The 13,258-nt window shown below is 32.1% G+C and overlaps 1 protein-coding gene across 1 annotated transcript; it reads right to left on the reverse strand.

The window, feature by feature from the left end:
- Window positions 1-351: 351 nt before the first annotated feature.
- Window positions 352-12,594, reverse strand: LOC142340433 (uncharacterized). The gene is made up of 3 exons (XM_075391008.1): window positions 12,327-12,594; window positions 3,030-3,450; window positions 352-889 (listed from the first exon to the last, which is right to left on the reverse strand). The coding sequence occupies exons 1-3, from the start codon at window positions 12,592-12,594 to the stop codon at window positions 670-672; spliced, it is 909 nt and encodes a 302-aa protein (XP_075247123.1). The 3' UTR covers window positions 352-669.
- Between the last annotated feature and the right edge of the window lie 664 nt (window positions 12,595-13,258).

Raw genomic sequence — 13,258 nt, forward strand, 5'->3', positions numbered from 1 at the left:
AGTTGTATACTGCCGTTTAAATCCAAGAATTCTGTTTTGGTTTTATTTGAAACTTTTTTAGACACATAGTAGTCCTTTTCCCTGCATGAACCCAACAAACTCTTTTGTTTATCTTCCTCACAAAGGCGCCTGAAAACGATCCATAGGGGTCAATGGTGTCCTTTCGGAGCGCATGTAACATTTGAAAATAAATAAATTATGTAAATGCCCGTTTGTATCATGCGTAATCCGTAAACAATTTATTATTATTAGAAGCGGTGCAATATTTACGCTTTTTCTACGTTTTCAAATCGTTTCCTAAATTGTTTATGCTAGGCTCATTCAACGAGCATTTGCTCTCAGTGATTCGTGCAAAATTAAAAGTTTATTTTTGTTTTTGTAATTGGCTCAAAAATAATATTTCATTATTTCATTACATGATTATCATAATATTTCAAAAAATAATAGTGTCACAACAACAGGAGTACAAAGAATCGACAGCTCGAGCTGAAGTTATCTGCAATAGTTGTTGTCCCTTTCCAATGAAAAATGATGCATTATACTTATTCATCTTTATAATTTGTACAGCACTTTTTCCACGGTTGTTCTTCTCAACAGCCAAAAAATGAAAACGGTGCGCGCAAATTTTGTGGCGTGCAATATGCAACTCTTATAGAGTTTTGCACAAAACTATACATCAGCCACTCTGTTTGTAGTTGTTTTTCTAGAATTGTCTTCATCAGCACCGTACTTTTCTTCACGCTGTGATCTCGGCCTCCTCCGTTTCTTTCTTCGTCTTCGAACAGTTACAACTTCCAAAGTGTCGTCTGGGACTCCATTGGCATCTAGTGTGTTAGGAGACAGGGGAGTGTTGGGAGAATCCCCAGCGTAGTCAATGTCACCCTCATTTCTGAAACCAAATAGTTGACAGTTTTATTGCTTGCACAGTGAATAAAAAAGAGCCCTCCAATGGACCCTTCTTTGAATACTTTTTTCTTCTTTTCAATTATACTTCCAAACATTCGATGAATTCGCGCAAAATTTTTTAAGATCTTGTAATTTTTAAGATAAATATCTAATGCAAGCTATAGATAATTAGCAATAGAAAGTTTCTGTTTGCACGAATACCTCTTCAGAGCCTGCACTGAATCGTAAATACCTAAAATGGACGATGTTGCAAACAATAAACTCTTTGGAGATGATCGATCAATGCAAGTACCGAAACTGAACTGTGTATAGCATTGGAAACTCTACCAATTTCAGGAGCAATTTGCGGTTTGGAATACAAGACACGATAAGTGCAAGCTATGGTTCATAGAAAGCATGAGGAAGATTGATAGCTTGAATAGTAGAAACAATTTAAACGGAATTAAAGTTTTTGGAGCTGCTATAGGCTCTGATGCTTTTGCTTCTACTTATTGATTGAAATGTTTTCAGAAAATGAAATTTCTCGACAATTATTTTATATGGATTATTCAAAATCTGCTCAAGCGCGAATGCCTTAATGTCCACAATATGGTCTACTTCTGCAATCATAATTGTATACCAGACAAAATTACTAAAATCAATTCGTCACCCGTCTAACAGATGAAGAGTTTACTACCCAGAAAGATCTCCAAAACTACAAACATTCTTGCCTGAATGAAAAAAAGGTCGGCTAGTAGTATTACTAGTTAGCTTCGCTTCTACCTGGCAACTAACCTTAATAGAAATTGAAGTGAAGCAGTGTGGTTTTGCCTTGTCATTTGCTGAGAACAGGAAAACCAAACGGTACGCTCAGAAATGTAGCAAAAACGAAGTTCAGTTATTTCTCACAGTTTTTGAATTCTTGGGGTGTTCTCCGAAGACAGTAGATCTCTCGTAACAAACCCAAACTGGTTAGGGAAGGTGCACCCCGCTGGGTTATCTCTATTTTTTAGCAGGCTTGACCAATCAAACTCTGATATAGTGACAGGTAAATTTGCATTCATGCCGATTACATGAGATGAGAGATTATAGGAACAAATGAGACACGAGCAAATATTTGATTTTGGATCCCACTGGATGCAAAGAGAGTCTTTTTTGTCACCCAATGAGCAGGGGTCGATCAATAGTGATAATTTTTGTAATGTCTCACCTAATGAAAGGGGACTCAATGATTTGTCTTAATTTTATGTGCAGTAAAAGAGAGATCGGATAACAATTGGAAGCGAGAATAGGAGAATAACCACTAAACATTTATCCTAGGAAACCCAACAGATAACATAATCAATTATCGGCTACCCACCATTATGTTTTGGTTAGATATTTTGGAAGCTGAGTTTTTACGTGGATTCGATTAATACTTTCATAAATTAGTCAAGTATAAGTTGCAGAAGCTTTTTTCAACTTATATCAAGCTCATCTAAGACACAATTTACATTATGTTTTTCAATAGCACCCTTCTAGCACGATTTACAGCGGAAATCCGGCATTTTTACGAATTTTCGGAAATTCGATGTTTTAAATTACGGAATACGAATCGCAGTTTTGATTTATTACTTCAACACTTTTCGGAATGTATATTTCTCACGCTTGAGCGCATTACTTGAATACTGCTAGAGTAGAAATACATAATTTTTTCCTCTACAATTTAGTACTGACCGGCAGACTAATGCGACTTTGCCTGACAGCTCAGTTCTCAAGAGATCTCGAACTCACAGAAATTTAGGTTACGGCCGTAAATTTAAGTTACGGGGAATCTAAAAGTAAAAAGTAGAAATTATCCAACTTCGAATCAACACCTCATACTTGCAACCCTGAAGTCCTAATAATTACACCAACTGGCCTTAAGCTCTGAAACTTGGGTATCCATTATAACCAATTCTTTTAGGATTTCATCAACGTATACTTGGCTGGAGAGATGAATCCTTTAGCAAATAGAGAGAATAATTGTTCTTTCTTGCTCTTCAAGGCTTCACATCTAGCCAAGTATACGTTGCATAGTTGGAACTTTTTGTCAAGCTATGTCGAGCTTAAAGTATGCGCAATTTGAAATGGTTGTTGTCTCTCAACTTTCTAAAATATTGTACCTCAAATCATCATTCTGAGGAGTTCTCCTTTTCCTCTTCCTTCGACGTCTTTTCTTTTCATAACCATTGCCTTCTCCAATGTCAGCAGTTAGTCCTTCTTTATACTCTCTCCTGTAATCACCTTCGTCTTTAGTCTCAGTGATATCTTGTCCCAGTTTCGGTTTTTTGGCCGTAGCTATTGCAGTATCACCGCCCGCTTCTTGGTAATCGGCTTGATTCTTATTCGGTTTTTTAGAACCCGTTTTTGGGTCCGTTTCTTTTCTGTTATATTTTTCTTTCTTCTGGTCATTTAGGGCGGTTGCATTACGGTCTATTGAACTGGTTCCTGTTTCCTCGTCCGCAGTGTGAAGTATTTTTGGTTCATTGTCGTCCAAAAAAGATTGTGTTGGTGATGGGCCTATGTCGTTGCGTACCATTTCACCTGAACCAAAACAGGGTGCTACGCAAACTCTTCAAAACATTTACTTCATCGGATAACGCTTGGAACCAAAAATGGGCTAAAAAATCAGAAACAACTGCTACTTTATTGCATTACTGCCGTTTATGTAAATAAAGAAAACTAGAAAAAATTACCTCAAGAAAAAAAACGCATGATTTTAGATAGCAAAAATACCACAGGGACCAAAACATCGGAAAAAATTCTCTGTAACCATTAAAGAGCTGCAGCATCACCAAAAATAAAAAAATGACGAGAAAAGATTCAGTTTATTTTTGTCCTTTACTTCATTTTTCAGGAAAAAAACGAGGCGAGAAACAGAAGTTCAAAGTTTTAAAGTTTTTTTGTTTTAACTGGACTTTTAAGATTACCCCCAAGCGTCATCAAAGATCAGTTTCGACTCCTCTGTTCCTACAAAAATTAGCTTTACCTTAAAAAACGTATATTGGTAAACGTATATTGTATATATTTAAATACACACACACACACACACCATATATATATATATATATATATATATATATATATATATACACCATTTTTTCAAATCTTTTTCGAGTAATCGAGAGTTTCCATCGTTTAAGACCCTAAAAAATCTTTACAATTTGTCCAGCAAGATACTGATTGAAGGGATTCATCTTCTTATCAGATCTTACACAATAAAAATTTGTTTCATTAGATCTTATTCCATTTTAAGAATCAATCTGCTGCCTTATATTATCTTTTTTTTCAGATTTTGAATAATGAGAATTCCCGTTAAAAAAATAAAAAAAAACAAATTAGTTTTATCTGTTTTTAAATTTAAAAAATCTATATAGAGACATGGAGGCTCGTTAATGTGCGTTTGCGCATGATGTTCCGACCGGCGCTCATCTACATTTTGACTTAACTGTCTTTTGACTTAAATTTTTGACAAAGAGATAATCAAAAAGAGATGTTTGAGTTTTATAAAATCGTTACACAACCAAGATGATAACTGAATTAAATAATGCCATGCCTCATCACAACAAGATCTGCCATTAAAAAGTCTACGAGAAAAAAGCAACAAAAACAACATTTCACACTAAAAAATCAATATCTTAATTTAAAGGCACCTAGTAACAACGTCAAATTACAACCAGTCAAAATCTAACTACACAAATATTTATTCCTAGCTACCCGTCAGATGGGGTTAATGACACTAGGTAAAACTTCGACAAAAAGAAGGATTAATAAGGCGAAAATCAAAAATCAATCAACATTTTTTTTAACCAAATAAATTCAAAAGTCTCAAAAATAATTAGTTTCAACGAAGTAACACTTGATAAATTTACTAAAAAGCCATAATAAAACCAACAGCACGTGTCTCTGGTTACACCAAACCATAGGAACGGACTACAGATGCAAAAAACTCAAGAAATTACGAACAAAAATACAAACATTGAGAAAACACAAATTAGTGAAGCCATAAAAATAATTAGCTATTATCTGAAAAATATGTATTTTTATTTCAATTTCTATTCATACTAATTCAACTAACAAAATATTGAATGAATAAATAATTTTAGTTGGGCCATATTTGAAAAAATGCGATCTGTTACTACGCGACTGTGCTAAAGGAAGAGCAAAAGAAACAAAAACACACCACTCACATAACTTAGAAAAAAACGCAAATCGGCCCACAAACAAAACATCAGTTACATCATAATATCAGTAAACATTTTTGAAAACGCATATTATCCCAATAAGACAAATTTCAGTTACGACATAATATCAACAGAAAATTTATTTGCAAAATACAAGCAATTTTAGGGGTTGACGAAAAGAACAACAAAGCTGAAAAAATAGAAAAATCCTTACAACTTTTAAAATTGTTTACTATCATACACTTCGAGACTATTCACAAAAAACTGACTGCTTCGGGTAACATGATTTGTAAGATCTTTATAAATAAACTAATGAAACCGGTCAGCTTTTTATAGCTACAAAAAGATTGAAAAAAAAGAGCAAAAAAGAGCAAACTCAAAAAAAATTGAGCGAGAAAAGTGTCAAAGCCATTGAAAAATGATTATTTAAGGGGGAACTTTTCTTGTTTCAAATAATTTTTTAAGAGCAATGAGGTTTTTATGTTAGCAATTTGAATCCAAAAGATCAACACACATGAACAAATACATCAAAAAACCACGAATTGTTTGATAAAACCCGTAGTATCAACGCAATTAAATGCAATAGCTTTCAACAGAAGCTAATTAATACGCTACATTATGCCTCGATGAGACAACAAGGATGCTTGTCATTCATAATTCATCAACAGGATATTACAAAAAGTCATAAATAATGAAAACAACAAGAAATACAGGCAAACTCCTAAAATAAAGTAGAAAAATGCGAGAAGAAATTGTCGAAGCCATCTAAATCATAAGTTTTTCCCTATGAACTTTATATATGATCCGTTGAACGTCATCTATAAGTCAATGCAACTATCAATATTAGAATAATGTGTTAAGATTCCAAAAGGAAGCAAAATTACGAAAAAAGGATATCCAAAAACTAAAAAAAATATGAAAACTCGTGCATCGAAGTCATAACATCAATTGCTAGAAGATGAAACCTCTAAATAGATTAATTTTAGTTGAATTAAAAAAAAGTTCTGATCATTAATGCGACTGACTCGCAGTTCACGAAAATAAGTTTAAGATTGGTTAGTTCACAAAAATTTTTTCGAAAAATTATTTTTAAAGTCTTAAGAGCCATTAAAATAAATAGCTTTCAACAGAAGTCACTTAATACGCCCAATTGGAGCGTACGTCTCGATTTGAGGACAAAGATATCTGTCATGCATAGATAATCAATAAGACATCACAATAAGTCTTATGAATATGGAAACAACAAGTATATACAAAAACCAAAAATTCAGTAGAAAAGTGCGAGAAGAAAGTGTTGAAGACAATTAAACCAAAAGCTTTTCTCTGAAAACTTTATCCGTGATCCAGTGAACGTCATCTCTAAGCTGATGGGAGACATTAATATCAGGATAACGTGATAAGATTTCAAGAGGAACTAATAATACGAAATTATCCAAATTGTTTTTCACAATTTTTGAAAACTTGTCGCATTGAAGTAACAAAGCAAATAGTTAGAAGATAAAAACGCTAACTAGGTTAGTTTTTAGTGCAACAAAAAAGTAAAGGGGACTGTTTACTGAGACTGTTTCACAATTCAAAAAAAAGTTTGTGATCGGTTAATAATAAAAAATTTCTCGAAAAATCATTTTTAAAGACTTAACTGCCATTATCTGTCCATTGAAAGCTCTAGATATGTTCACTTAATGCTTATTACGAAACCTATTGCACTTTAGTTATCGAGAAACTGGCATAGGACTCCAAAAATTTAGTAAAACCGCAAGAAGTTCAAAATTTCATTTAAAATTACGAAAACTAATTACGAAAACTACAAAAAAAACAAGCAATTGATTCAAAACAAAATTTTTGTTCCTTGGGCTCCATTTTACTGTAAATCAAGTTTTTCGTTAACGGAACTTGGATATGAAAAGTGACTAGTCTCTAGTTGACCCAGGAATACAAAAAAAAATGAAAAGTTTTCCAATAAAAGAGCTCTGAAATAGAATTCAATTTTTTTTATAGTAAACTTCCCTATGAGACTAGAACTATTTTTTATCGCGTTTCGTCTATTAGGAACTCAAAATTTTTTCATGTTATGGCCTGAAAAGCAATTTTGAATTTTTATTCTAATTAAAAAAATCCTAAATTGAAGAAAAATTACACTAAAAGTGAACAACCATGCCAATTATCCCCTGTTCACACAAAACTTCAATCCTCGATAACACCTCGAAAAAACGAAACTCGCAAAAGTCTTTTTAGTTTCGAGTTTTGCGCTGGATTAGCTTTTTACTTATATCACTCACAACTCTCTACGATGAATATATCGATTGGTCAAAATTGTCTGAACAAAAAAAAACCCATTTGAGTATATAGTTCCTCCCCCCCCCCCCCAAAAAAAGTGGGGTCGGAACAAAAAGTCAACCTTATGAATTGTTTTTACCAGATCTTAAAATTTGAAATTTTTGGCTAAATGAATGTATACATTGTAATATCAGATTATATACGATAAAGGTACCAGTACGATAAAAGGAATTCTGTCTTATAATGAAGTTACACGAATAAAACTAGAAACTGGAATATTTATGTTTTGTTATCAGACAGAAAAAATAAAAAAATAAACTTTTAAATTTAGAATTCAAGATCAGTGAATTTTCATAATGTAACATTCTATCAGAGCCTACGTAAGGAAAAATTTTTGTAAATGTCAGATTTTCACAAGGACGATTTTCATATTTTTTTCTGGATCTATAACGATAAACATCATAGAAAGCGGAAAAGGGGAATGTGTATCTCCTAGGTTGTCTAAACAACTAACTCTACGCAATAGAGAAATCTGTATATTATAAGTGGTCTAATTAGACCTCAAAATTTATAGCAAGCAAAAATATAGGAAAATAAATCACAAGATACGAAATCCAAACACCAGAATTTTCATTATATAATATCTGATCAGCGGAAACTTTTTCTGCACAATTTCATAGATCCTTCGTAAAAAAATTTTGTAATAAAATACTATGAGTGATTAAATTAACCTGAAAACTTCCACAGAAAATAGCATTGATAGCATCGCAGACGGGTAGTCTCAAAACACCAATGAAAAAAAATCTGACCAAAAAAAACATGCAAAAACAAACTCTACTGTCTGAAGTTGATATCGACTTTAAACCTATTTTCAGAAGTTTTCCTCAAATAGCTTTCAATTAGGTGGAAATATCCTCAATTGACGTTAAGTTTTTTAATTTAAGTAAGAGAAAGTCGCTTTGAAAGGTACAAATGTGGTTACTGAGAGTGAGGCAAACCATATATGACCTATAATTTAAAATGTCAAATATCAAAATATAACCTTGAACGTCCCAAACAACAATCAAATGGGAAACATTTCAGGACCTGAGTGTCAGTCTTAGTAGAAACATATACCTTAAAAATATACAGCGTATTAAAAAGACGACACCAAAAGAATGACTTTTGACAACAGAGCATATACTAAGCAAAAATAAAAATTAAAAACTGAAAAATCTCACCTCCCACTCACTTCCCATATTTTGGTGAAATAATAATGTTATCAAAGTTGTTATGACCAAGAGTAACATATTAAGTAAAATTGTACATTATGGGACCTTTGAGACTACGAAAATCCTCTGCATAGCAGAAATTAGTAACATAATGAAACGAACGCATAAATAACTTAGCAAAATTTGATTAGAGAAAAAGCCTCGAAACGCATCATTATCATTAAAATGCTTAACTAACAAATCAAACTTTTATACAGCGACAGTATCACTTTCTAGAAAGCATATAAGATTTTTAAAGAACACACAAAAAGATCACTCAGCAAAAAAATGAATCAGAAAAAAATGAAAAACTCACTAAAAATGAACTCAAACAATTTTGCATCAAAGTAAAAAAACATTAACAACCAGCCGGAAGCATTAACTAGGGATTGTATATTCTCAATAGAAAGCCGAAAACACATGTCATAACTAAGAGTAACAGTCTATTTCAGTAAACAAGAAATAGTCTATTTCTTGAAAGCAATAGTCTATTTTCCTGTTCTATAACTTGAACCAAAAAGTCTCAGCAAAAATATGGAAAATTTGGGTTTTGTTTATTCAATAATTCAATAACAGCAGTCATAGATCGCAATAAACAAGAGGAACAATTAGGACAAACAGCAAATCATGCCAAAGTTGTTAAAATTGTTACAAATGGAAGCAAAACGTTATTTAAACGACAACACGAAATTCATGGAAGAAACGAAATTACCAGTAAAGAATAAACAGCGCTAATTAGTGAGCGAGAGCGTCGTAAACGGCACATAAAAAGTTTCGAATAGACAAATTTCAAAAAATTGCGGTCATATTCTTAAAACAAGTACTGTACTGTAAAAAATTTAAAAACAGTATATAAAGTCAATCCATAAAAAATTTCTATCACATCTTTATCAGAGAGCCAATGACACCTACATTTATTGACACTAAATAATAGGCAACACGAAAAACTACAAAAGGGGCAAAACTCGAAGATCAACAAAGTTTTTCGAATCAAATGGTCTCAATATCGTTAAAGGCGTTTGATATAAAAAAATTTTATAACGTCAGTTATGCTTCTTTAGACTACCACTCAGACATTTTGTTAGGGAGACTCAAATACAAGAAAATAAAAAATAACAAAACGAGTAAAATTCAAAATTTCACATATGCTTAATGAAAAAAATCGAAAGGATTAGCGTCCAAGACCAGATAAAACGTTTAAAACTGTTTGTTTTTATCGAAAATCAAATATATGCAACACTAGAACCATTTCGTTACCTTGCTCTGAAAACCGAATTTTATATGTGACTTATTTCGTTGGGCCAATTGAAAAATAGTGAGAACCAATTCAAGCCATAAATCGTCAGACTCATATCTCTCTGTTTGACATCTCTTTGACATCCAAAAGTAGAAAAAAAATGTTAAAATATGATATTAAAAAACAGCACAACGATACAGTTCGTTTTATTTTCTTTGAATTATAATAACAGTTCGGACGAATTAAAACAAAGCGTGCATTGAAAACAAAATTACTTGAATAAATAAAAAAGCAGATGTGAATTGAGAGTAAAACCTTATAGTTATGAGAAAAATCTGGAAGGCAAAATAAATAACATAGCAGGCAGGTTCTGAAAGAAAGTCCAAAAAATGATCAACCTATCAGAGGTTACAGAGATAAATTGAGATTTTTACCCTAATCAATTAAACATAAATGAACAAACTAAAAACAGAGGTGAAAATTTAAGTTACCTATTTTGCAATCTGGTGGTGTCAGAACAATCAAATCAAAAACAACCAATCAGGTAACTCTTTAAAAAAAGACTAGAAAGAATAAATCAAAAACGAATATGAACAGGTAAAATATTTTGAGGGCGAAGGGAAACCAATATGAGATAAAAAAAAAGAAATTAAAAATTGGGAAAAATATGGAAACGTTTTTAACAGTAATGGGGTCGAAATGTTCGAAAAAGTAATTTAACTTTACAAAGATGATAATCAAAGTTGAGAAACAATTAGAATTTTTTTTATTTCTAACCACAGAGGAAGAGATAAAAGATGATAAACAAAGTTGAAAAACAATTAGCTTTTTTAAATTATTTCCAACCACAGACGAAGTGATAAAAATTGCAATAACTGAAGACCAGATTTCAAAATTTTGCGTGAAAAATCTAAAAAATAATAGTGTCCAAGTGAAAGAAAAAACGTTCAAACCGAACCAAAAAAGCTGATTGCATTTTAAAGATACATTCTAGCAATTTTTTAATGTTAAAGGTACTTGTCATTGGTGAAACTAGGTAAAATATGAAAACAACAAAAAATCGTAAAAATCAAAAATTCACTTAAGCTAAAAAATAAAAAATATTAAAAAGTTTACACATTGAATATTCTAAATTGGTTTACTTCTTATCAAATCAGTAGCCAATTGGATCTCTAGTTAATGATTTTAAGTGCCAAGAACAAATAAAGAACATCAAAGGACGGCAAAAAACAATTCATTAACTTTTCATAAAAACAGGGAGTCATAGAAACTAATAACAATTAGAAACTTCAAAAACATACATTTATGCTTGATTCAAAACTCAGTGGTCTAGTCCGCCAGTTAAAAAAACAAATATAAGAGCAACACAGGTAAGACCAATAGCTAAATACTGAATGTCATTTACGCCTTGTTACGAAGCTAATGAAATTTGAAAAGCACTTGAGGTTAGATGATACGAATTGGAAAGACAACGAAGACAACAGAAAATAAGACAAAATTGAAAAATTTATGTTTCAAAAATAATGGTGCTGAAGACACAAAAACCAATACTAGTAAAGCAGAATGACAAACTTTGTCTATTAGAGCCTCAAAAGAAAGCGGCTGAGAATGGTAATTAACAAGAGTGACCAAGAAACAACATTTAAGGACAAATAGAAAAATTCATCAAGATGTTTTTGAAAACTGATAGTGTTCCAGTCATTAAAACCAAATGCTATAAACGGAAGCAATTGATGAAACTCTCTATGCCTCAATACAAAGCCGATGAGACTAGTCACCAATTATTGTAAACATGACAACAAATAGGATAACAGATAGGGCCAGTACTAATTGGGTCCATTAAAATACAGATATAAATAATAAGGGAGGAATACTTTTGAAATTAGAAGTCATATTGCCGTATGTTGAAAAAACTCGCTATCAAAAATCAAAATTTTTTTCCAAACATCAATTTCTCACTCCATTTCAGAAGCATGTTCAAATTTTTCTCTACTTCTCGGCTTTCGCTGAATTAACTATTCTAGCGTAATCAAATTAAAACTCCAATTGTGACTTAACATTGACATCAAAAAGTCAAAAAATCTGTCATCAGATCAACAATGCGCACTCCAGAACAAAACAAATTCTGTGGTTTGTAGAAAATCAAAAGGAAGCCAATAAAGGTTCCTCTCAGCTATCGCTATCACACCTATCAATAAATATCTTACATGCTGTCACATCAGATCTTACACGGTAGAGCTTTCAGTAAGTGGAATCAAAAATAGAACGCTGAATTTTTAGCTTACAAGTTATCTTATTAGAACAGAGAAAATCAAAAGTATTGCTCACTAAACATTCTATCTTGTAAGAAGTAATAAGCAGAATCAGATTGGAAGCAATAAACCTAAATAATAAGAGTTTTTAGATGTCTTCAAAATTTAATGAATCACATTTCAGGGTTATTATGTCAGTACGCTCTTAAAATATTTTTACCTGTAGCTCTCTCTACATAGTCGTTTATGTGATCATCCAGCTCTGCCTTGTTGATCAACAGAAGTAAACATGTGCTCGTAACTTCATATTTTTCTTCCATCAACAGCTCATTTGCAGGCTCATTACTTCTTCGATCCACCAACTCACCTGTTAGGAACCACTTCCTTCTATGAAAATTTCTGTTATCGGATGACTTTTTGAAACAATAAGCAAAAGTTATTTTTATGTCAATTATATCTGTTCCGATCCCACATTGAGTCAAATGCATACCAGTCACTTTTCATATCAAGATTGTAATTATTACGTTGAATGAGGCCCAATAAATTTATATTATATATTCAAAGTTTGTTTTCTTTAAATTACTTGAGTTTATTTCTACCATTCGTTGTTTTGTAGCTTTAGGAGTAAATTTCATTAATGAGAGGTCCTATTGGATTCATTACCAGATATAAGCGTACCTATCGAATGCCCTAACTTGATACCATATGGCTCTTTAGGTTTTTATTGTTTGGTTTTCAAAAAGTATATTTGGACTTTGTCCCTATTTAGATCTTGTTTCTCTGTAACTTGAGGTTTAGTCTCATTTAGGACAGGTCCAATCATCCCTCTAGTTGTGGAAGGTTGTCTGATTATCAGTTTTGGTTTTTTTAGTTATTGGTTTTTGACATTGATACTGCAAGTTTTGGAAACAAAATTGTGATTTTGCATACTTGTCGGAAAATATGATTTTCTATGGGGTTGTCATGTTATTGATGATGGCGTTAGAAACCGCTTCAATTAAAAAACTAATAAAAACAATTGCATCCACTTTCATACGAGGCAAACACTAATAGCTTCATTAAGGTTATGTTTTATTTGATGCTTTTATGTCGTTTTCATAGAATTCTGTGAGCTTTTGATACTGGTCAAAAATTGTTATCATTTCTATTGTC

This window comes from Convolutriloba macropyga, chromosome 5 (assembly GCF_964194025.1).
Source record: "Convolutriloba macropyga chromosome 5, txConMacr16.3, whole genome shotgun sequence".
NCBI lineage: Eukaryota > Metazoa > Xenacoelomorpha > Acoela > Convolutidae > Convolutriloba > Convolutriloba macropyga.

Bases quoted from the DNA above. Each gene is read 5' to 3' on its own strand.
- LOC142340433 (XM_075391008.1), bottom strand. From the start codon at position 12,594: ATGCATTTGACTCAATGTGGGATCGGAACAGATATAATTGACATAAAA. The intron at 3,451-12,326 runs GTAAAAATATTT...GTTTTGGTTCAG, and splicing joins CTATGTAGAGAGAGCTACAG to GTGAAATGGTACGCAACGAC. The intron at 890-3,029 runs GTACAATATTTT...ATTTGGTTTCAG, and splicing joins CCTCAGAATGATGATTTGAG to AAATGAGGGTGACATTGACT.